The sequence below is a fragment of the Chiloscyllium punctatum genome, chromosome 25, assembly GCF_047496795.1.
Source record: "Chiloscyllium punctatum isolate Juve2018m chromosome 25, sChiPun1.3, whole genome shotgun sequence".
NCBI lineage: Eukaryota > Metazoa > Chordata > Chondrichthyes > Orectolobiformes > Hemiscylliidae > Chiloscyllium > Chiloscyllium punctatum.
In genome coordinates this window covers 21,394,870-21,419,362 of record NC_092763.1, presented here as the reverse complement: position 1 = coordinate 21,419,362, position 24,493 = coordinate 21,394,870, and the positions used below count along the sequence as shown (strand labels likewise).

At 44.1% G+C, this 24,493-nt stretch overlaps 1 protein-coding gene and 1 long non-coding RNA gene across 3 annotated transcripts in view; one reads left to right on the top strand and one right to left on the bottom strand.

Moving 5' to 3' along the window:
• The window catches only part of LOC140495742 (sodium- and chloride-dependent neutral and basic amino acid transporter B(0+)-like), a 68,227-nt gene extending 54,972 nt beyond the window's left edge, over nt 1-13,255 (bottom strand). The window contains exons 1-2 of the mRNA XM_072594793.1: nt 13,189-13,255; nt 2,514-2,667 (exon numbers count right to left, since the gene is read on the bottom strand). Of these exons, the coding sequence (XP_072450894.1) occupies nt 2,514-2,667; nt 13,189-13,215 (181 nt within the window). The 5' untranslated portion in view covers nt 13,216-13,255. The remainder of the gene's footprint in view (nt 1-2,513; nt 2,668-13,188) is intronic.
• LOC140495743 (uncharacterized) overlaps nt 445-24,493 on the top strand; it is a 49,101-nt gene continuing 25,052 nt past the window's right edge. For both annotated transcript variants that reach the window (XR_011964089.1, XR_011964088.1), the window contains exons 1-3: nt 445-1,322; nt 4,127-4,251; nt 8,297-8,355. This is a non-coding gene — a long non-coding RNA (uncharacterized lncRNA). The remainder of the gene's footprint in view (nt 1,323-4,126; nt 4,252-8,296; nt 8,356-24,493) is intronic.

Below are 24,493 nucleotides of genomic sequence, written 5' to 3'. Positions count from 1 at the left end.
GCTCGGCAGCATTCTGCAGGGCCCTACCATGAACTATATAAGTGCTGCCCTGTTTGTCCTCTCCAGTTTTCTTCCATTTGCCCACAAGCCTGTATCTTGTTGACTTTGCTCTGAGCAGTGTGGACAATCGCTACTTCACAACTGTTAGCAACCTCCGCCTCTAGACACTCTCACTATCTGTTCCCCTCATTCTTATTTCCTTCTGTTTATAACATCAAAAACACCATTTTCCTGCGCCTTTCAGTCCTCAACAACAGTTAAGTCTGACTCTGCACCTTAACACATTGACTCCTCGCAGCCCACCCTGTTTAGACTACATTACCCATGCTGCCGTTGGACATCCCGCGCTTGCGCAGAACTGTCCAGCAGTTTGGTTGTCTGCGGTGCCTCATGGGAGTTGTAGTTCTGACGTGCGCTCCCCCTCCGCAGCAGCTGGTGGCCAACGGCCGGGAGTTCGAATTGGAGCGCGCGAGAGCCCACGAACGACAGTCACGTGGTGCGGCTTGAGTTGTTGGATTGTATCTGGAAATACCGGTGGGATGGTTTATACACTCCCTCAATCAACATCCTCCTCATTATATAAACTACCCCGATCCTGCCAATCAACTACTTCCACTGACAGCCCTACCCCCATTGGAAAGTTACAGAGATAGCGGCTGAAATCCTTCTGTCTATCAACTATTCACACCGGGATCCCCAGTTTAGAGAGCGGCAACATCCAGGCTGTTCACACAGTGGGGAGGTTACAGCTTCTCCCCACGTCTGCAGGAGTTCCCGCTGGGTGCTCTGGTTTCCTCCAGAGGTCTGCAGTTTCGGTCGACTGGCCATGCTGAATTGTCCCTAGTTTTCAGGGATGTGCAGGCCAAGGGAAATGCAGGAATAAACAGTACAGAGATGATGGGCCGAATGGCCTCTATCTGCACTGTCGGGATTCTCTGATTCTTTGTGAGATCCATAATTTGACATGAGCATCAGTCATATGGAAGATCATTAGTTGAATAGCAGTGTTAAGTGCATAAACACTATCATTTCGATAAGAAACAACACTTTCATCCACAATGTAGGATCTCAGCTATCCTCTCAAATTTATTGAACTGCTGTTAAACAGTTAAAGGAGTTCAAATAAAGTTCCCAAGAAGGTCACTGGAGCAACAAGTTTGAAATTGAAGCCCTTTCTGAGATGCTGTCCTCAGTTCTCCTCCTGTGTGCTCTCCACAGTCTCCAAAGGAAATCACAACTGACACCACCTGAGACACTAAAGTAATCTACCAGTCACTATTTGCATGTCTTGAAGTCAGCAGCAACTTCCGTCTTGTCAAAAGGTCAGTTATTTTTGTGGTGCCTATTTGTGATTGTATGTTTTTGTTAAATTGCAGACATACTGTTTTTATAATTGAAACTTGAACACTGTGGGATATAGGTAAATTAATGTTACTTCTGCAATTCTGCAATTCCATTTTACAAAGTAAATGAACTCACACCAGTGTGTAATTGTTTTGGCCAAGAGCTGAGTCAACAAGAATGGAAACGATGTGGAGGAAATATATAATTGTTTTTGTATTAGCTAACATTGTATGCCAGAATGAAACGTGACTACAAAACAATGGTAGACATTACGGGCAGGTAGATAAGATGTTGTGAGGGGATGAAGTTAAGCTAGATACGCCTGTACAAACAGTAGGTATAAACATCTGTTTCCCATTTTTACAGAAACACAGGAACAAACCCCAATTAAAAGGGTCAGAGGGATCAGAACAGCCTCGGGAAAGGCACAGATGGAGGGGGTAGATAATGATGAAGAAAGAATATGCCCAACAATGACCTATAGCGGGATGAGGTCAAACAGCCTTGTGAGGCCAGAAATAAACATTTTGTCACAGACAAGGCCGGATATGGCAAGAGATAAACAGGAGTAATGGGTGCCGGTCTTAGGGAAGTGGAAGATGTAAACAGGGGAGGAGCAATGTAAAACAAAAGAAACCAAATTATATAAATATTGTGTATGAATTGAATTTGGGGTGTGTATGTCCTCTGCCTTATAGGCACTGGACATCACACCCACTTGCAAGTGTGAAATAAATGACACTACTGATTCAGATCCTGTCTTGGACTGAAATTATTGAAGTTTTTTTTAGATTAGATTAGATTACTTACAGTGTGGAAACAGGCCCTTCGGCCCAACAAGTCCACACCGCCCCGCCGAAGCGTAACCCACCCATAACCCTACATCTACATCTACCCCTTACCTAACACTATGGGCAATTTAGCATGGCCAATTCACCTGACCTGCACATCTTTTGGACTGTGGGAGGAAACCGGAGCACCCGGAGGTGAGTGAGTGAGTGAGCTTTGTTTCTCATAAACACCGTGCAAATGTGGAATAAGGGCGGATGGTATAACTGTTGGTGACTGCAGGTTAAAATGCTCTCTGTTTCTTTGAATGTGATTTTTTATGCCATTTACTTGTTCTCTTTGTGCTTTTCTCTCCTGTATTTTGGATTTCATGACAATACCTCCTCCATTTCTGTAAGCCAGATACGGGAATCTCCATACATTGCTCAAACCCACAGCAGAACCGATCACTGAGAGCAAGTAGTCAGTCTTCGAGGACCAGTTACCTCGCTCTACGTTCTCGTCACCTTCATGCACACATTCACTGGTGGCAGCCTGGGGAAAACAGAGGAAATGGCTGATTTAAAAACAGAACTTGTTAGAGAAACTCAGCAGGTCTTGGCAGCATGCATGGAGAGAAAGCAGAGTTAATGTTTTGAGTCCAGTGAACTTTCTTCAGAACTGATAGTACCTAGGAAGAAACTGTATAAAAGCTGATGACGTGAAGTGAGCCGACCAAGTCCAAAGGGAGAAAAGGAAAGTTAGACAAAGGAATGGTTAATGGCAGGAAAAGGGGAAAAAATGATAGGGACAATGACTAAATGAAATTTGATTAACTCAGTTCAAAGCAGCGAGGTCATAATCGGACCTACAGTAGGTAAAGGACCTTGTTAGTCAAAAGTGAGGACTGCAGATGCTGGAGATTAGAGTCAAGAGTGTGGTGCTAGAAAAGCACAGCAAGTCAGGCAGTATCTGAGGAGCAGGAGAATCAACATTTTGGGCAAAAGCCCGAACCCGAATTGAAGTTTTGGGCATATTCCTGATGAAGGGCTTTTGCCCAAAACAGCGATTCTCCAGCTCCTCGGATGCTGCCCGACCTGCTGTGCTTTTCCAGCACCATACTGAAGGATATTGTTAGCTCAGCTGGCTGGCTAGATGGTTTGCAATGCAAACAGCATGAATTCAATTTGTGCACTGAATGTGGGAGAATTGTGAGATTTGTGGCAGCCATTTTGTCACATATTAAAAGCCTGGAAACTATTTTGAATCTCATCTTACTGCCTGCTTGCTAAAAGCCTGTGTTTTCCCATGCCCGGCTAAGACACTTGGCCTTGCAACTGTACTGACACCTGATAAAGTATTCTCTTTGGATGGAGCTATTCTTCTCTTTGCAAGGACCTATTTGTCTACTAACGCCTGCTTATCAGCTACTAACTTGACACTGTCCAGACATTACATGACTGAAGTTAATGACTGGGCGAGGTGTCTAGCTTGCTAATTATCCTGCAATTAACAGTTTGCTAATTGTTAATCAATTATGGCCTATGTGGCCGCTTTTATTATCGCTTTTATGTGGCCGTTCTTCCCCTGAGGGAGAAAGTGAGGACTGCAGATCAGAGCTGAAAATGTGTTGCTGGAAAAGCGCAGCAGGTCAGGCAGCATCTAAGGAGCAGGAGAATCGACGTTTTGGGCATGAGCCCTTCCTGAAGAAGGGCTCATGCCCGAAACGTCGATTCTCCTGCTCCTTGGATGCTGCCTGACCTGCCGTTCTTCCCCTGAGCCAATAAGCGCGAGAAGGGAGCTGGGTTCCCTTGTAGCTACGGAGGCTGTGAGACGCTGAGGCAAGATTGGGTTGAAGGAGACCGCGCTGGACTTTGTGACTAATTCGGCGGCGTCTGCCTTGAGAGATTTACAGGGATCCCAATATTTGTTGCCTGTCTCAGTTTGTCCTGATTTGTCTATGGTTTTGTTGTTTGCTTTATTGTTTGTTCTTTGCTTGTTTATTTGCTTTCAGAATAATGGGATCGCTGAACTCTAAATGCAAAAGAAGGGCTGCTCCCGGGGACAAGTAAATCTTCGTCTCGCTGAGTAGGGTGGCCAGCGTCTGGTTGCTATCTCGAGGAAAACACAAGCACTGTGGTAAATATGCTCAAATCAAGAGTAAGGTAGGGGATATCATCATGCTTCTGGATTAGTGGTGCTGGAAGAGCACAGCAGTTCAGGCAGCATCCAAGTAGCTTCGAAATCGACGTTTCGGGCAAAAGCCCTTCAACAGGAATAAAGGCAGTGAGCCTGAAGCGCGGAGAGATAAGCTAGAGGAGGGTGGGGGTGGGGAGAAAGTAGCATAGAGTACAATGGGTGAGTGGGGGAGGGGGTGAAGGTGATAGGTCAAGGAGGAGAGGGTGGAGTGGATAGGTGGAAAAGAAGATAGGCAGGTAGGACAAGTCCGGACAAGTTATGGGGACAGTTACTGAGCTGGAAGTTTAGAACTAGGGTGAGGTGGGGGAAGGGGAAATAAGGAAACTGTTGAAGTCCACATTGATGCCCTGGGGTTGAAGTGTTCCGAGGCGGAAGATGAGGCGTTCTTCCTCCAGGCGTCTGGTGGTGAGGGAGCGGCGGTGAAGGAGGCCCAGGACCTCCATGTCCTTGGCAGAGTGGGAGGGGGAGTTGAAATGTTGGGCCATGGGGCGGTGTGGTTGATTGGTGCGGGTGTCCCGGAGATGTTCCCTAAAGCGCTCTGCTAGGAGGCGCCCAGTCTCCCCAATGTAGAGGAGACTGCATCGGGAGCAACGGATACAATAAATGACCTCTCTCCAGTCAGCCTTGCCTCAGCTGAGGGCCACACTCTCTCAGAATTGCAAAGGACCCACTCTGTACTACATCCTCAGGAGAATTCATACTCTCAACAAACAGTATTTCAATTCCATCTCAAACATCAAAAACTGTAAGTACAACAAACTTTTATCCACCCACCTCCATAACCAGCCCTCCTCAAACATTCCAGAAGATTCCCCTGGCCTCGGAACCTATTCCACCATTAGCCATGTGGCTGATGCAGCTACCACCCCCACGCTGATTGATGATGTCACTTCCACCCCCATCATGGCCACTTCCACCCCTCACAATTCTTCATGCATCACACCTGACATCACTTATGCCCTTCACATCATCGCTGATGCCACATGCTCAGTGACTTCCGCCACCCCTACTGCCGTGGTCACCACCACTTCCGCCCCCAGCAGCGCCACTCACTTGCTGACATGCCCCCCACAGACCCCACTGCCACTATCCCCACCCCCCAGAACCCCAAGGGGAACACTACCCCTGCTCATGACTCCACCCCCATTCCCCCCACCATCACACCCACTCTAGTTACAGGTTCCGCCCCCACTCCCAGCTCTACACCCACACCAGATCCCAGCTCCCAGCCCTGCCGAGTTTTCACCATCCCCCCCTCCAGCAAAGGACTCACCTTCATCCCCCTCCGTCCACGCATCAATGAATTTAATACACGCCGTGATGTCAAACAATTCTTCTGTCGCCTCCGCCTCCGAGCTTACTTTCACAATCAGGACTCCCGCCAACTTCCGAGGACCCCTTCGGCCACCTCCAACACACTGCATCCACCTGGACACCCCGCGCTGGCCTATTACCTGCCCTCGACCTCTTCATTTCCAACTGCCACTGGGACATTAACCGCCTCAACCTGTCTACCTTCCTGCCCCACTCCAACCTCTCACCCTCACAACGCGCAATCCTCCAATCCCTCTGCTCCAATCCCAACCTCACCACCATCGGATAAAGGGGGCGCAGTCGTAGTCTGGCGCACTGACCTCTACACCGCTTATGCCAAACGTCAACTCGAGGACACCTCTTCCTACTACCCCCTCGACCATGACCCCACCCCCCATCACCAGACCATCATCTCCCAGACCATACAGAACCTCATCACCTCAGGAGATCTCCCACCCACAGCTTCCAACCTCATAGTCCGGGAACCCCGCACTGCCTGATTCTACCTCCTTCCCAAGATCCACAAGCCTGACCACCCTGGCCAACCCATTGTCTCAGCATGCTCCTGCCCCACTGAACTCATCTCTACCTACCTCGACACTCTCCTATCCCCCCTAGTCCAGGAACTCCCCACATACGTTCGAGACACCACCCACGCCCTCCACCTCCTCCAAGACTTCTGTTTCCCTGGCCCCCAACGCCTCATCTTCACCATGGATATCCAATCCATCTGCCATGACCAGGGCCTCCAAGCCCTCCATTTTTTTTTCCTCTCCAGATGTCCCCAACAATACCCTTCCACCGACACTCTCATTCGTTTGGCCGAACTGGTCCTCACCCTTAACAATTTCTCCTTTGAATCCTCCCACTTCCTCCAGACCAAAGGGGTAGCCATGGGCACACATATGGGCCCCAGCTATGCCTGTCTCTTTGTTGGCTACGTAGAGCAGTTGATCTTCCATAATTACACCGGCACCACTCCCCACCTCTTCCTCCGTTACATTGATGACTGCATTGGCACCACCTCGTGCTCCCGTGAGGAGGTTGAGCAATTCATCAACTTCACCAACACATTCCACCCTGACCTTAAATTTACCTGGACCATCTCTGACACCTCCTTCCCCTTCCTGGACCTCTCCATCTCCATTAATGACGACCGACTTGACACTGACATTTTTTACAATCCCACCAACTCCCACAGCTACCTGGATTACACCTCTTCCCATCCTACCTCTTGCAAAAATGTCATCCCGTACTCCCAATTCCTCCGCCTCTACCGGATCTGCTCCCAGGAGGACCAGTTCAACCACAGATCACACCAGATGGCCTCCTTCTTTCGAGACCGCAATTTCCCTTCCCACGTGGTTAAAGATGTCCTCCAATGCATCTTGTTTACATCCCGCACCTCCACCCTCAGACCCCACCCCTCCAACCGTAACAAGGACAGAATGCCCCTGGTGCTCACCTTCCACCCTACAAACCTTCGCATAAACCAAATCATCCACCGACATTTCTGCCACCTCCAAACAGACCCCACCACCAGGGATATATTTCCCTCCCCACCCCTTTCCGCCTTCCGCAAAGACCATTCCCTCCGCGACTACCTGGTCAGGTCCACGCCCCCAAACAACCCACCCTCCAATCCTGGCACTTTCCCCTGCCACTGCAGGAACTGTAAAACCTGCGCCCACACCTCCTCCCTTACCTCGATCCAAGGCCCTAAAGGAGCCTTCCACATCCATCAAAGTTTTACTTGCACATCCACTAATATCATTTATTGTATCCGTTGCTCCCGAAGCGGTCTCCTCTACATTGGGGAGACTGGGCGCCTCCTAGCAGAGCACTTTAGGGAACATCTCCGGGACACCCGCACCAATCAACCACACCGCCCCGTGGCCCAACATTTCAACTCCCGCTCCCACTCTGCCAAGGACATGGAGGTCCTGGGCCTCCTTCACTGCCACTCCCTCACCACCAGACGCCTGGAGGAAGAACGCCTCACCTTCCACCTCGGAACACTTCAACCCCAGGGCATCAATGTGGACTTCAACAGTTTCCTCATTTCCCCTTCCCCCACCTCACACTAGTCCTAAACATCCAGCTCAGTAACTGTCCCCATAACTTGTCCGGACTTGTCCTACCTGCCTATCTTCTTTCCACCTATCCACTCCACCCTCTCCTCCTTGACCTATCACCTTCATCCCCTCCCCCACTCACCCATTGTACTCTAAGCTACTCTCTCCCCACCCCCACCCTCCTCTAGCTTATCTCTCCACGCTTCAGGCTCACTGCCTTTATTCCTGATGAAGGGCTTTTGCCCGAAACGTCGATTTCAAAGCTACCTGAACTGCTGTGCTCTTCCAGCACCACTAATCCAGAATCTGGTTTCCAGCATCTGCAGTCATTGTTTTTACCTCTATATTATCATGCTGTCGGCCACCGGTCGATATCCTGACTTTGACTGTTCTGGAATGTGAATGCCTCGATACCCTTACAAGCAAGGAATAAACAAAAGCTAAAAACTGAGATAGGAACAAAATTGGAAAATGTTCATGAGGGAGAGACTGACTCAGCACTGATTCTCTGCAGCTTGCAGAAAGGTTTACCCTTTGTGGTCTGGTTTGGATGCACATTTGCTTGTTGGTGATTGAATGTTTGTTTTGTTCCCTAGAGCTCGAGATCCAGGACTGCTTTGAATTTGATTTGCATTTTGGGATCATTTTCTCAAAGGTAAGGAACCATCTGATTATGAAATTAAATATTAACCCACCCATTCTTCTTATAGACCCTACTGTCAATTTCTAACTAACCATGTTTTATGCTCACATGAAAGCCAATCTTATTTAAATTTGAATCCATTCAATATGGGAAAAGACAACATTACAATGTGACATCAGCATAAACCTGCTCTCGAATTCACAATAATTTCACAATCCTGCCAAAGATCAATTTTACCCATACATTTTGGACTAATGAAAGAATTGACTAAAGGAAGTAAAAGCAGTAGCATTATAAATTCTGGCCTGGGGTGCAGAATCATTTTGTTCCAGGATGAGAACAGGTGTCTGCTTAATTTTAACAATAATCTAAACCAAACATTAAGGAAAATCACCTCAGACTCATTGATTGGAGGAATTACATGAACTTCAGATAATTTAGTTAACTATTGTAAAACTGGAAGCATAAAGGTAGATCCAAAATATTTCAAACCAACAGTATTATTTACAGAAAATGATACTTGCAGATTTAATTGTTTCAGACTGGTTTGTTTCCATTTAATTTTAAAACTGTTTTATCTCATCTCATTGGTGATTATGGAGTGCCAGTATTCTGTATCAATTTCCCTCCCTCAGACAATTGAAGATTCAGTTCAACATTGTTTTGAAAAATCATGGAACAGCTATCCTACTGTAAATGTGTCTTTGGCTTCAGACATTATTTTTGGTTAGAAGTATTTTGTTACCATGTGAGTAGACAAGACCTTTTAACACAGCTGCAGTTATTTCACAGCCTATAACATTGTAAATGAGTAATGATTGGTCAGGACCACTTAAGGAACCTGTCTGGGATTTAAATTAAGGGACTAGAACCAGGTAATTATGAATGGATTTGAGTTGGAAACTATACAATTTACATTTTAAAATTTGGATTTAAGAAATGAATTTCTAGTTTATATTGATTTTTAACAGGTCTTAAAATGTTTCCACCACTCAATTATGGGTAACTATTAGTTACTTTTTAAAACCAATTGTATTAGCCCTGAATATCACAGTTAGAATTAATTGGCAGGATCGACTGATTTTATATGTTTAAACATTCAGTGACCTGCCTCATTGCCTCATAGTTACTTTGGAGCATGGCTGCATTAATTCATTGATTTAAGAATGGAAGGATAAAGCTGATATTAAATGAAAAGATACCTTACTGAAGGAATTCAGTTGAAGGAATTATGCATGTGTTCAGGGGATAGAGGTATGCACAGCAGATGGAACTCCCAAAGGCTGGGAAATGTTCATAGTTGAGTGTGAATGGGAAGATGAAAAACAAAGGGCACAGGAGAAACAAATAGCGTAAGGCCATTAAGGTTGAGTATTTAAAGGATTAAAGCAACAATGTTGTGAAAAAGAACTTAACTCCATAAGACATAGGAGTGGAAGTAAGGCCATTCGGCCCTTCGAGTCCACTCCGCTTACGTTCTACTTGGTATTGCAAGCCTATGTCTGGCACACTGACCCTATTTGAGGAAGGGGATGATACTGATAGGTATGAGGAATGGCAATTTTATTCCAGGATACCCACTAAGCCCCTAACATCTCCTGATTAGTCCCCAGCACACCCTGATCATTCCCTCTCTACTGCCTCGTTAAGTCTTTGCCCCCCACTAACCCACCTCCACTCCTAGCATCTTTACTTGCCACTGCAAGAGGTGTAAAACCTGCACCTACACCTCCCCCCTCACTCTATCCAAGGCCCCAAATGATCCTTCCACATCCAGTAGAGATTTTCCTGCACCTCCTCATACGTCACCTACTGTGTCTGTTGTGGTCTCCTCTACACTGGGGAGACAGGACATCAACTTTCAGATTGTTTCATTGAACATCTCTGGGACACATGCACTAAACACCCCCACTGCCCTGTGTTGAAGACTTCAACTCTCCCTCCCACTCCAGCAAGGGCATGCAAGTCCTGGGCCGCCTCCAATACCAGATTCTAGCCACCCAATGCCTGGAGGAAGAGCACCTTCTCTTCCAACTTGGGACCCTCCAACCACACAGGATCAATGTGATTTCAACAGGTTCCTGATTTTCCCCCCTCCCTGTCTTATCCCAGATCCAACCCTCCAACTTGGCATCACCTTCTTGAATTGACCTACCTGTTGATCTTCCTTCCCACCTATCTGCCCCAACCTATCGCCATCTTCATCAACCTGTCGCATTCCCAGCTACCTGCCCGCAACCCCACCCACATTCCTGATGAAGAGCACATGCTCAAAACCTTTCCTCCTGCTCCTCAGTTGCTGCCTGACCAGCTGTGCTTTTCCAGCAGCACACTTTTTTTGACTCTGATCTCCAGCATCTGTGGTCCTCACTGCCTCCCTGTGAGGGTTCTAGTCCAGGTAATTGTGTGAGCCATTGGGATTGTAGTGGATAATGGCTGATTTAGCTTTTTCCACTTGGAACCCAAGCAAAATATACAGGTTCTACCCAATGGAGTTCGTGTATTTGTTCCCCATTTGCCAGCAATCAGTTTGTAAACGGAATCCTCAAAGAAGCTTTGCAATTCACAACTAAAATCCCCAAATCATCCACACCTGTTTTACTTGAGGTTACTGTTTATTGTTCTGTTAACTCACTATGTCTTTTGGAGCATGTGTTTGATGGTAGGTCTGTGAGAACCCAGATAAAGTCAATTCTCTTGATGATCCTTATGGTGGGATTGTAATATAGGTTCCCCAATAGTAAGAGAAATTGAGAAACAAATATGCCAGGAGATCTCCGATATGAGTAAGCATAATAAGGTTTATAATGGGGATTTTAATTTTCCAGCCATAGTGAGACTACCAGAGTGTTAAAGATTTGGATGGTGAAGAATTTGTCAAATGTGTTCAGGAGTATTTTCTTTATCAATATATGAATGCACCTACTAGAGAAGGAGCAAAACCAGACCTTTGGGCAATAAGTCAGGGCAGGTGACTGAAGTAAAAGTGGAGGAGCACTTAGCAATCATAATTCTGTTAGTTTCAAAATGGTTATGGAAAAGGATAAGCCTTTGGAAAAAGTTCAAGTTTTTAATTGGAGTAAGGCAAATTTTAATGGGATGATACAAAAACTTTTTAAAAAAAATTAATTGGTGTAGACTGCTCGCAGGTAAAAAGATGTCTGACAAGTGGGAGGTGTTCAAGAATGTGATGACCAGAGATATTTTGTTCCTGTTAGAGCGAAAGGTAAGGCTGGTAAGATTAGAAACAATGGCTGAATAAAAATAGATATTCTTAAGAATAAATCTTCTCAGATATGGGTAACTTTATTCAATTGAATCTCTTAAATCAATATAAAGTGTAGGGACATTCTTGAGAGAAATCAGGAAGGCAAAGACAAGATATGAGACAGCATTGGCAGATAAAGGTTAAGGAAAATCCAAAGAGATTCTGCAAATAGATTACCAGGAAAAAGGGTATCTAGGGAGAGGGTAGGGCTCAGTATAACAATGCAGCTGTGTGGTTCCATGATGTCACCAGAGCATGATGCTGTATTAAAATTTCTATCATGGAATGTGTGCATAAGTGATAAAGCCAACAATTGTTGTTCATCCCTCATTGCCCTTGAAGTGGATTCCTGGCTAGAAAGTTATACAGGTTGATTATGAACTAGTCAGGCACATTGTTGTAAATTTGGAATCAGATATTGGACAGACTCAGTAAAGACAGCAGATTACCTTCCCTGAAGAACATTAGCAAGCCAGATGTCTGTTTGTAACAATCAATGGTCACAGACTAACTTGGTAAGCGAGATCTATCAATTGAGCTTATCTAACGGTAGGATTTGAATCCCAGAGAATTAGCCAGTTCTCTGTATTACCAGTCTAATGCCATTACCACTATCTCCCCTTAAATTACTCTTTTGTTTACTTCCTCCAGTATAAAGAACATTTAAGTGTATACCAGGGACCTTACCAATTCCTTAAACATTCTACAGTCTTAAACTGAAGACCAGATTTTGATTTATACAATGAACAGTATAATTACTCACCTGATTTTACTTACCAAGGCCCCTGCTCATCTCATACTTGCTCCATTTCCCATTTCATGAATTAATGCTTTCCGTATGGTGTTCAGGAAAAGCGCAACAGGTCAGGCAGCATCCAAGAAGCAGGAGAATTGATGTTTTCGGCATAAGCCCTTCTTCAGGAAGAAGGGCTTATGCCCGAAACGTCGATTCTCCTGCTCCTTGGATGCTGCCTGACTGGCGCTTTTCCAGCAACACATTTTTTCAGCTCTGATCTCCAGTATCTGCAGTCCTCTCTTTCTCCCATGGTGTTCAGCCTTGAATGCTTTAAAAACTCACCCATCTCATGCAGTTTTTCAATCCCTTGTCAGCTTGAGGTTGAAGATAGAGAAATAAAGAGTAGGGTAGGGGGTAAAATAAAAGCATCTCCTTTGCCTCTCACCAAACTCTTTCTATGCTGCATAAGAGCATTCCATTCCATTAACTTGCCTTATTTATTCTATTGGGGTTCAGATCAGTCTCTTATTAACTGGTTTGTATAACTGCTCAAGTTAGTCATACAGCATGGAAACAAACCTTTTGGTCCCAACCAGTCTATTACTTAATTGGCTAATCTCACTCGTTGCGCAGGAGTGGCCTTAATTTGGTTGACTTGCCCTGCCATGATTGAATGGAAGAGCAGATTCAATGGGCTGAACAGCCTTAATCTGCTAATATATCTTATGATCTAATGGCCTTATCAAAGAGATTTCAGACTTAAAAATGGTAACTTTAAGTAAAGTGCTAAATTGCACATATGTTTTGCACTTTGCACTAGTCATTGGCAATCAGTACTCACTCGCATTGAGTTACTTTCAAAAGTCATTGAAATATGATGTCTCGGAATCCTTGCTGCTTCTTCTAATTCTTGCTTCATCGCCTGGACACCCTTCCAGCCTGCCACAGGAGTTGATGCTCTGCTCTACGAAGATTTTTGAAAGGAGGTCACTCACTCTGAGAAAATAGCACGTTAGACACCGTCTGCAGGAAAAGAGAGAGGGGGGGACACAAGCTGCTGACACACTACAGAAAAATACTGTGAACTATATTTGCCTGAGTCCAAGTAGTGGTCTGATGGTCTGAGCCAGTTGAAACCAGTTTGTACTAACCAAATTCTGTGCAAAGCAAGGAAAATGAAGTAATGAGATAATGCTACCTAGGTCCCTGGGCCAGGGCTGTTAAGGTAAAGGGATGCGAAAAGGAAGGACTGTAAGAAAAGGGGTAATCTGCCATGGGAAATAAGGGAGGCTATCAAATTGAAAGGCATACAGAGTGGCCAAAAACAGCATGAAAATAGACGATTGGGAAAACTTTAAAGGTCAACAGAAAGCCACAAAAAAGCTATAAAGAAAAGTAAGTTTGAAGATGAGAAAAAACTAGCAAAGAATATAGAGACAGATAGCAAATGTTTCCATAAATAGATAAAGCAAGAGTGGCTCAAGTAAATGCTGGTTCTTTAGAGGATGAGAAGGGGCATTTAGTTATGGGAGATGATGAAATGGCTGAGGCATTGAATAGATATTTTGTATCTGTCTTCATCGTGGAGGACACAAATGATATGCCAGTAATTGACAAAGAGATGAGGGTATGTGAGGGCGTAGAAACAATCATTATTGCAGAAAAGGTAATGTTGGGCAAACTAATGGAGCTAAGGGTAGAACCATTAGTTTCATGGATCTAATGGAATGCATCCCAAGGTACTAAAAGAGATGGAGGGAGAAGTGACAGGTCCACTGGCGGTAATATTCCAAAATTTGCTGACTCTGTGACAGTCCCAGCAGATTGGAAAACCGCAGCTGTGACAACACTATTTACAAAGGAAGGTAGACAAAAGATAGGGAATTATAGACCAGTTAGCTTAACCTCTGTCATAGGGAAGATGTTTGAGTCTATTAGCAAGGAAGGAATAGCAGGGCATCTCGTTAGAACTTGTGTGATTGAGCAAACGCAACATGGGTTCATGAGGGGCAGGTCATGCCTGACAAATCTTCTGGAATTCGATGAAGAAATTACAAGTAATCTGGATAATGGGGACCCACTGGATGTGGTGTACCTAGATTTACAAAAGGCCATTGACAAGGTGCCGCATAAGAGGCTGCTGCATAAGATAAGGATGTATGGTAATAGGGGTAAATTATTTCACATGGATAGAGGATTGGTTGACTAACAGGAAGCAAAGAGTAGGGATTAATGAGTGCTATTCTGATTGGCAATCAGTGACTAGTGGTTTGCCTCAGGGATCAGTGTTGGGACTGCAATTGCTTACAATTTATATAGATGATTTGATGTTGGTGACCACGTTTAGGGTGTCAAATTTGCAGATGACATGAAGATGAGTTGCAGAGCAAGATGTGCAGAGGATTGTGAAACTTCACAGAGGAACATAGATACATTGAGTGAGTTGGCAAAAATATGTTAATTTATTCACATTAACAATGTTAATAAATGTGAAGTCATACATTTTGGTAGGAGTAACAGTAAAAAGGATTATTACTTGAATGGTAAAAAGCTGCAACATGCTGCAATGTGGAGGGAGCTGGGTGTTCTTGTGCACGAATTACAGAAGTTTGGTCTGCAGGTACAATAGATAATTAGGAAGGCAAATGGAATTTTGTCTTTCATTGCTAAAGGGATTGAGGTTAAGAGCAGGGAGGTTATGTTGCAGCTGTACAAGGTGCTGGTGAGGCACCTGGAGTACTGTGTGCAGTTTTGGTCTCCTTACTTGAGGAAGGAAGTACTGGCACTGGAGGGGGTGCAGAGGAGGCTTACTCTGTTGATTCTGGAGTTGAGGGGGTTGATTTATGAGGACAGACTGAGTAGATTGGGAGTATAGTCATTGGAATTCAGGAGAATGGTGCGGGAAGAGGGGAATCTCATAGAAACATATGAAGTTATGAAGTGAATAGATATGTTTGAAGTAGAGAGAACGTTTCCACTGGCAGGTGAAGCGAGGACTAGAGGGCATAGCCTCCAGATTAGAACGAGTGGATTTAGGACTGAATTGAGATGGAACTTCTTCACCTAGAGGGTTGTTAATCTATGGAATTCCTTGCCCAGTGAAATAGTTGATGCTAGTTCAGTAAGTATTTTTAAAGCGAAGTTAGATTTTTCTTTAACAATAAACGAATTAAGTGATATGGTGAGAACACGGCTAAGTAGATCTGAGTCCACAAAAAGATCAGCCGTGATCTTATTGAATGGTGGAGTAGGCTCAAAGAGTCTGATGGCCTACTCCTGCTCCTAGTTATTATGTTCTTATGCTATGAGGCGCTAACAAAGTGCTATCAAAGGAAAGGTGATCACCCCACAATGTTCATGGCACACCTTTGGGCAGTGTTTCAGGGGGTCTATGGCACAACCTCCGATAGGAAGCGTCTGGAATCAGAGGTTAGGAACCAATGGTGAAGAACACTGGTGTTGCATGGTACTGAAGAGTCAAGGAGGGTGTTAGAACAGTTTGATCCTACTGATAACATGTACACAGAGGCCTGGGTGATTAGGAAGATGGTTAGAGCATGGGAAAAGGAAACAACAAAATGACACAAGGCTTCTCTGGTAAGGATGATGCCCATTAAAGATCAGGCAACAACCTGGAGAAATGAAGGGGATTGGCCTGCTCAGAGGGAAGACACTGGGAAGAGGTAGATGTACAGGTAGAGGAACCATCTCAGGAACAGGGAAAATTCAAAGCAGGGAATCCAAGTGCTATAACTGTGGCCAAGGGGGACATTTCACCAAAGAATGCCCAAACCAGAGACATAAGAATGCAGGCTGGGTGGGAGTCCAGCCCCTACTAATGGAAGGACTGAACAGACACAACCTTCAATGTGATATGACAGAGATATTAGCATTTCTTTGGAGATGTACCTAGAACGTTCGTGATGGTCGCAGGACTCTCTGTCATGGGTGTGTGATGTGCGATGGGAGACCCCTAGTGATGGTAGGGTTGGAGACCACCCTGTTATGTTCCTTTGGGACACTGGGGCAGCCCGAAACATTCTTCATACTACCCAGATCAATTATGTGGATTGGAAAATTCCAAGTAAAATTATTCTAAGCAAATTCATTGGCATTCACAATTGGGACATGTGAAGTCAGTGTGGAAGGCATAGTATTAAAGCATTCAGTAGTCCTTATTAAACTACCTCAAGAACAAAAACATGTTTTAGGGAGCAACTATGTGGTCAAAGTGGAACTCTGTTTTGAACCCGTTAATTGCATGATTTGCCAGTAGTGTAAACTGCACACTCATCCCAGTGGGGTTTATCAGGATAGGGTATGCACCATTGGGGAAATGTTGATAAAACCAGGGGAGATGAGTGACAATTATGAAGTGCAACAAATCACTGTGTGGCACTCAGCAGTATTTGCCCAACATAAACATAACTTCAAAGTTTGTGAGAAGATTTGTAGCTCGAGTGCTCATTGTTGTGGTTCTGTTCGCCGAGCTGGGAATTTGTGTTGCAGATGTTTCGTCCCCTGTCTAGGTGACATCCTCAGTGCTTGGGAGCCTCCTGTGAACAAAATGACACAAGGCTTCTCTGGTAAGGATGATGCCCATTAAGGATCAGGCAACAACCTGGAGAAATGAAGGGGATGGGCCTGCTCAGAGGGAAGACACTGGGAAGCGGTAGATGTACATCTCAGGAACAAGCCTCTATGATCTTTCCTCCGGCATTTGTACTGGTTTGAATCTGCCGCTTCCAGTTGTCAGTTCCAGCTGTCCATTGCAGTGGTCAGTATATTGGGTCCAGGTCGATGTGCTTATTGATTGAACCTGTGGATGAGTGCCATGCCTCTAGAATTCCCTGGCTGTTCTTTGTATGGCTTGTCCTAAAATAGTAGTGTCCTATAATAGTAGTACACATAGACAAGGAAGAAACCATGGTCTCATTCGATGTAACGGCACTGTTCACCTCTATCGACAAAACCCTAGCCAGAGAAACAAGAGCCAACCTGCTGGACATACAGAACAGACAACAGGACGTTGAACCTATCAGCAAAGACGGCATACTCAAACTACTGGACCTGTGCCTCACAACACACTTCACATTCAACAACCAAATACATGAACAAATCAACGGCACACCCATGGGCTCACCCATCTCTGGACTCATAGCAGAAGCGGTAATGCAAAGATTAGAACAAACAGTCTTACTGCAAATTCAACCCAAACTCTGGGTCAGATATGTGGATGACACCTTTGTAATCATTAAAAACACAGAAATAGAGAACATATACTGGATCATTAATGCCACACTCACAGGAATCAGATTCACGAGAGAGGAAGAAAAGAGGAAGAACAACCAACTCCCATTCCTAGACGTGATGGTACAGAGAACACCGAATGGAGAATTCACCACAAAGTTATACAGGAAAGCCACACATACAGACCAAGTCCTGAACTACGAAAGCAACCACCCCAACACACACAAAAGAAGTTGCATCAAGACACTATTCAAAAGGGCCACAACACACTGCAGTACACCAGAACTGCAAAAAGAGGAAGAAGAACACCTATACAATGTATTCGCCAAAAACTGATACCCGCGCAATTTCATCAACAGATGCCTAAGGGAAAGACAAAGGAATGAGGACATGCCGCAACCCAAAGGGCTAGCCACACTACCATACATCAAGAGCATTTCCGAACTGACAGCCAGACTACTGCGACCACTGGGACTCATAACAGCACACAAACCAACAGCCACTCTCAGAGTACAAAATCCCATGCAAGGACTGCACAAAACACTACATAGGACAAACAGGAAGACCGCTAACGATCCACATCCATGAACACCAACTAGCCACGAAACGACACGACCAGCTATCCTTAGTAGCCACACATGCAGATGACAAGCAACATGAATTCAACTAGGACAACACTACTATTATAGGACAAGCCAAACAGAGAACAGCCAGGGAATTCCTAGAGGCATGGCACTCATCCATAGATTCAATCAATAAGCACATCGACCTGGACCCAATATACCGACCACAGCAACGGACAGCTGGAACTGACAACCGGAAGCGGCAGATTCAAACCACTACAAATGCCGGAGGAAAGATCACAGAAGCGCTTCACAGGAGGCACCCAAGCACTGAGGATGTCACCTAGACAGGGGACGAAACGTCTGCAACACAAATTCCCAGCTCGGCGAACAGAACCACAACATAAACATGACTGTGGGAGAATGGCCAAGAGTGTGTTTATACAGGATCCAGACAACAATCACCAAAGCAGTATGGTTTTCCGAAACAGGCAGAAGAAGAGGTCAGGAAGGTGATAGTTTTCTGCAACAAGGGATACTGAGACCTGTAGCTTCCACTAACAACTCACCTATTTGACCAGTTACGAAACCAGACAGTAGCTGGCAAATAGCGGTAGACAACCGAACATTGAACAAGGCCACCCTGTCTACAGCCCCCACCATAGCAACTAACCCAGAGATCATAGTCAAGCAAAGTGAGGGTGCACAATGGATCATAGTTTTGGACATAAGTAATGTGTTTTGGTCAACTCACTGGAGAATGAGTGCCGATATAAATCCACTTTACTTTCCAAGGCCAGCAATATATGTGGACTGCCCTGCTACAATGATTTCCTAACTCCCTGTCCATATTTCAACAATGTCTAAGGGAAGGGTTAAAAGAATTCTCGAAACCTTAATGTCTGGTGCAGTATGTAGGCAACTTGCTATTTCAAACTGAAACTAAAAAGGAACGTTATCAGCTGTTAAGTGAATTACTGCAATTGTTGCATGAGTTGGGTCTGAAAGTGAACCCTAAAAGCGCAGGTATGAAGCAGGACATTACTTATCTGGGAATGACTCTGTCACTGAGGAAAAGAGAATGGACAAATGAAAGGTAGAGGCAATTGGCAGATTCCCTGTTCTGTGGGATGTCAAAGGTTGAGATCCTTCCCAAGCTTAGTGGGGCATTAAAGGGATCACATTGACCACTAAAGTAGCCCCACTGATGGAGTTATTAAAAAAGAATGTGGTGTGCAAATGGAAAATGGAACACCCACAAGACATTGCAGCTCTAAAGCAAGCACTAGCTGCCGCGTCCGTTCTGAAAACTCCAAATCCAACTGTTGAAAATCACACAATGCCAGGTTATAGTTCAACAGGTTTAATTGGTAGCACTAGCTTTTGGAGCGCTGCTCCTTCTTCAGGTGGTTGTGGTGTATAAGATTGTAAGATACAGAATTTATAGCAAAAGTTTACAGTGTTATGTAACTGAAATTATATATTGAAAAAGACCTGGATTGTTTGTTAAGTCTCTCCTCTGTTAGAGTGACCACGTTGGTTTCAGTTCTTTCATATGTAAATCGCAAAGCATTTTTTAAAAATTTACATTCTCAAGTGAACTTTAACAATTGGTGGATTAGTGGTGCTGGAAGAGCACAGCAGTTCAGGCAGCATCCAACGAGCAGCGAAATCCCGGGCAAAGAACTGCTGTGCTCTTCCAGCACCACTAATCCAGTATTTGGTTTTCAGCATCTGCAGTCATTGTTTTTACCTTGTTGATTTTAACAATTGGTGCCTGTCAGCCCAGATAATATATTGAAGGTGTGAGTTCCTCTGTGTGATACAGTCTGTGCCACAATGTTTAGACTGATTCTAATCTAAAAAAATGAATTTATGGAATCTTATATGGATTCCTGCAGTTTTTGAGGGAAGGAAAATGTATGTCTGCAAGTACAAATTCACCTCACAAACTTTTATATGTGTGGAGTTGGGGGGGTAGTGATGGTGGTGGTTGTGAGTGTCTGTGTGAGAGTGGGTGCATGTGTGTGAGTATACATGGGTATAACTCTGAGAGGGTGTGTGTGTGTGTGTGTGGAAAGTGTAATGAGGCTGATAATCCAGTTCAGTACCCATTGAGATGGCCACAACTGGGACCTTGGGTTCATGGCACACTGCAGGTAACCCCATTGCACACACACACACACACACACACACACACACACACACACACACACACACACACACACACACACACACACACACACACACACACACACACACACACACACACACAGTTTGTGGGGTGAATTTGTACTTGCAGATATACATTTTCCTTCACTTAAAAACTGCTTGATTCCATAAATTCATTTTTTAGATTAGAATCAGTTTAAACATTGTGGCACAGACAGTATTACACAGGGGAACACGCACCTTCAATATATTATTTGGGCTGACAGACACCAATTGTTGAAGTTCACTTGAGAATGTAAATTTTTAAAAAATGTTTTGCGATTTACATATGAAAGAACTGAAACCAACGTGGTCATTCTCACAGATAAGAGACTTAAAAAACCATCCAGGTCTTTTTCAATATATAATTTCAGTTACATCACACTGTAAACGTTTGCTATAAATTCTGTGTCTTACAATCTTCTACTCCACAACCAGCTGATGAAGGAGCAGCGCTTCGAAAGCTAGCGCTTCCAATTAAACCTATTCGACTATAACCTGGTGTTGTGAGTTTTAACCAAATCCAACTGAATTGTTTTCATTGAAGTAGCCACCACAGGCACCACCCTCTCAGCAGTTCTGTTACAGAAGACACAGGAAATTAAGATCAGTAGCATACACCTCACACACTGTGTCACCAGTAGAGCAGGGTACACAGCATGTGAAAAACATGTGTTAGCTGTTTCTGGGCAGTGCAGCATTTTACCTGCATAGTACAGCTGAACCCACTTACAATTATTGACGGAACATACCTCGGTACAGCTACTATTAGACAGAAGGATTAAAGATGGTTCAGTTAGCTGAAACTGAATCACTAGATGGACGCTTTTGCTACAGGGAAAAGAGGCATAAGAGATAATCCATCAACGGACCAAACACACTAAAATAATTAGAACTCTTCCTGATAAAGCGAAGGAGTTGTTTAGATTAGATTACTTACAGCATGGAAACAGGCCCTTTGGCCCAACAAGTCCACACTGACCCGCTGAAGCACACCCACCCACATCCATTCCCCTACATTTACCCTGCACCTAAACACTATGGGCAATTTAGCATGGCTAATTCACCTAACCTGCACATTTTTGGACTGTGGGAGGAAACCGGAGTACCCGGAGGAAACCCACACAGACACGGGGAGAATGTGCAAACTCCACACAGTCAGTCGCCTGAGGCGGGAATTGAACCTGGGTCTCTGGCGCTGTGAGGCAGCAGTGCTAAACACTGTGCCACCGTGCCGCCCCCCCCAAGATTGGGACCCCAGATTGTAAGGCAGGTTCTGGAACAGGAGATCTCGTGTTCAAATACATCTGTGGATCAGAATTCTGTCACATGTTGCTGTAGTTGTGATTCTGTGTGCATTACTAATTATCATACCCACTGTATATCAGCTTAGAAGGTAGACAAATGAAATTGTGCAGAGAGTTGAGGTTGAGCCTGTCGTGAAACAGAAGGAATATTATGAAAACACTGAATTAAGTTATATACACATTATTTCTTCTTATTCGTTATTGCATGTTTGCTTTATATTATTATACTTTTCTTTAGTGTTCTTTACATGTTCTTTTCTCTATTTTACTATAACAATATAACATGCAACACATTCAATGGGAGGATACTGACAATCCCAGGAGAGGTTCGCAGAAAGCGACAGACAATGATCCTAAAATTAGTATCTTTGGATAAAAAGGGGAGAGATGTTAGCCAGTGGCTGCAGGAAAAGAGAGCGAGGGATACAAGCTGCCAACACGCTGCAGAAAAACACTGAATGCAAAATTATTGGCATGCAGGAAGAAGCGGCCTGTGAACTAAAATGGCCTGAATCCAGGTACTGGTGTGAAGTTGAAACTGGTTTATACTAGCTAAGTTCTCTGGACAGATGAAGTAATGCCAAAGGAAGATGAAGTAATGCAAAAGCCTTATTTGGACAAGCTGCCCAAGTCGGTGGGTCAGAGCCAATAAGGTAAAGGCATATGATAAGCAAATGAGCCTGAGCCAATGCTGTACAGACAGACATTTAGAAAGGAAAGGAATAAGAAGATGACTGTTGGATATGGAGCCAGTCAAAACTCCAGAGACTGACCATCATAGAAGTAAACCCTATGTCAAGAACACCAGTGCCTACATTGAGAGAGTGTGAGGCGTCAGACCTTGCCGTCATCAGGAGCTATAATGCTTGGGTATTAGCTTTTATATTTTATGACTACTCAGGGAGTGTCAGAGCACCCTAGTGAGTGTACAAATATGTTCTATGCCAACAAATGTTTTAGCTACACACACGTATTGTCTAACAACATTAATAAAGTGACTTGTGAGTTATGAGAGAATTGATTCTTGTCCTCTCTGTACAAGCCAATAACCAGAGCTGGCGATCACCAGGCTCCATTAACCAGCACAGGGCTCATACACACCATCCACCACCTCAGCTACACACAGCTCAGTGAGACTAATAAGGAAAGGTGTTAGCTTATGACCTAATGAATCACACATCACAAATGATCAAGGGGATTATTGGTCAGAGGGATAGTAGTGAAAGGGCCCCATGAGAGGGTCCAGGCCTTTCCAGGCTCTGCTCAGTCAGTGTAGATGCAGAGACTCATTTCAAGTTCTGACAACAGAACTTGTCACCACCAGAGAGAGAGTGAAAGGGTTCATCCTTGAAATAATTGGCATGATGTCTCAGGCCTTACTAATGGGTGGAGAGTTAATCTGCATGGAAGATCCAAGACAATAGATAACTGAGGGTACAAATACAGAAATTGCTGGAAAAGCTCAGCAGGTCTGGCAGCATCTGTGAAGAGAAATCAGTTGGCCAGGGAACAAGGTGGTGGGTTAAAGTGGCATGTAACTGGAAGCTCATGGTCACTTTTGCAGGGAGAATGTAGACGTTCTGCAAAGCTTTCGCCCAGTATACACTTTGTTCCCTCAATATGGAGGAGACCATTTTGTGAGCAGCGAATGCAATAGCCTAGATTGTGAGATGTGCAAGTGCTGTTTTACCTGGAAGGTATGTTTGGGCCTGGAAGATTCTTTCTCATTTCAGACATAACTGGTTTGCCAATTTTTCTGAAACTGTATCCCTTGGTTTGAGACTCCTCTATCCACACGGGAAACATCCTTCCTACATTTAATGAATCAGATTCTTAAAAAGTTTGTGTTTGATTGAGGTCACTACTCATTCTCCTCAAAGAAGAAGAACAGAGAGGAATTCCAGAGAATAAAGACCCTTTAATCTTTAATTGTAGGACACTCATGGGAATTAGTTTGGTGAACCTGTTTTGCACTCCCTCTACAGCAAGTATATTTTTAGGTAGGTAAGGAGGTGAAAACTATGCATAATCCTCAAGGTGTAGTTTCACCAAGATTCTATACCGTTACAGTAAGACCCCTTTACTCCTTTACTAAAATCCTCTTGTAATAAAAGTCTTCTTAATTGCTTGCAGTCTCTACATGTTACATTTCAGTTTCTGATGAACAAAGGAAACCAATTCTTTGAAGTTCAACACTTCCCAATTTTTTACCATTAAAGGAATTACCCTATTTCTATTTTTCCAATGAAAGTACATAACCATCACACTTCTCCACACCTTATTCTATCTGACAATTCTTTGCCCCCTCAAAAAGCCTCCCAAAACCAAAAAGCATCTTTGCACTTTCCTCATAACTCACACTTACATTCAAATAAAAGCATTAACTGTGGACCAGTATTGACATGTTTGCCAGTATTGACATTTTTGAAACGGAGTTTCTAATTTGTATTAGTCTATAGATTCTTAATTTTTTCTGGGATATGTTCAATTTCTTCTATGGCGATAGATACAAAGTATTGGTTTAGCTTTGCTGCTGTATCCTTGCCCCCTTTTTAAATTTCTCCTGGCTTTTCTTGTAATGGGCACCCTTTTGATATTGTTTTTGTAAAATTTTTACATACCTAGAGAAGCTTTTACTATCCAACTTTATGTATCTCGCTAATGCACTGTCATGTTCTATTCTCCCATTCTTAATATTTTCCTTGTTCATCATTTGCTGAATTCCAAAATGTTTCCAATTTATAGGCTTTACAACTCTTTTGGATACTTTATAGAGTTCTTCCTTTGATTAAATACAATCATTAACTTATTTTAT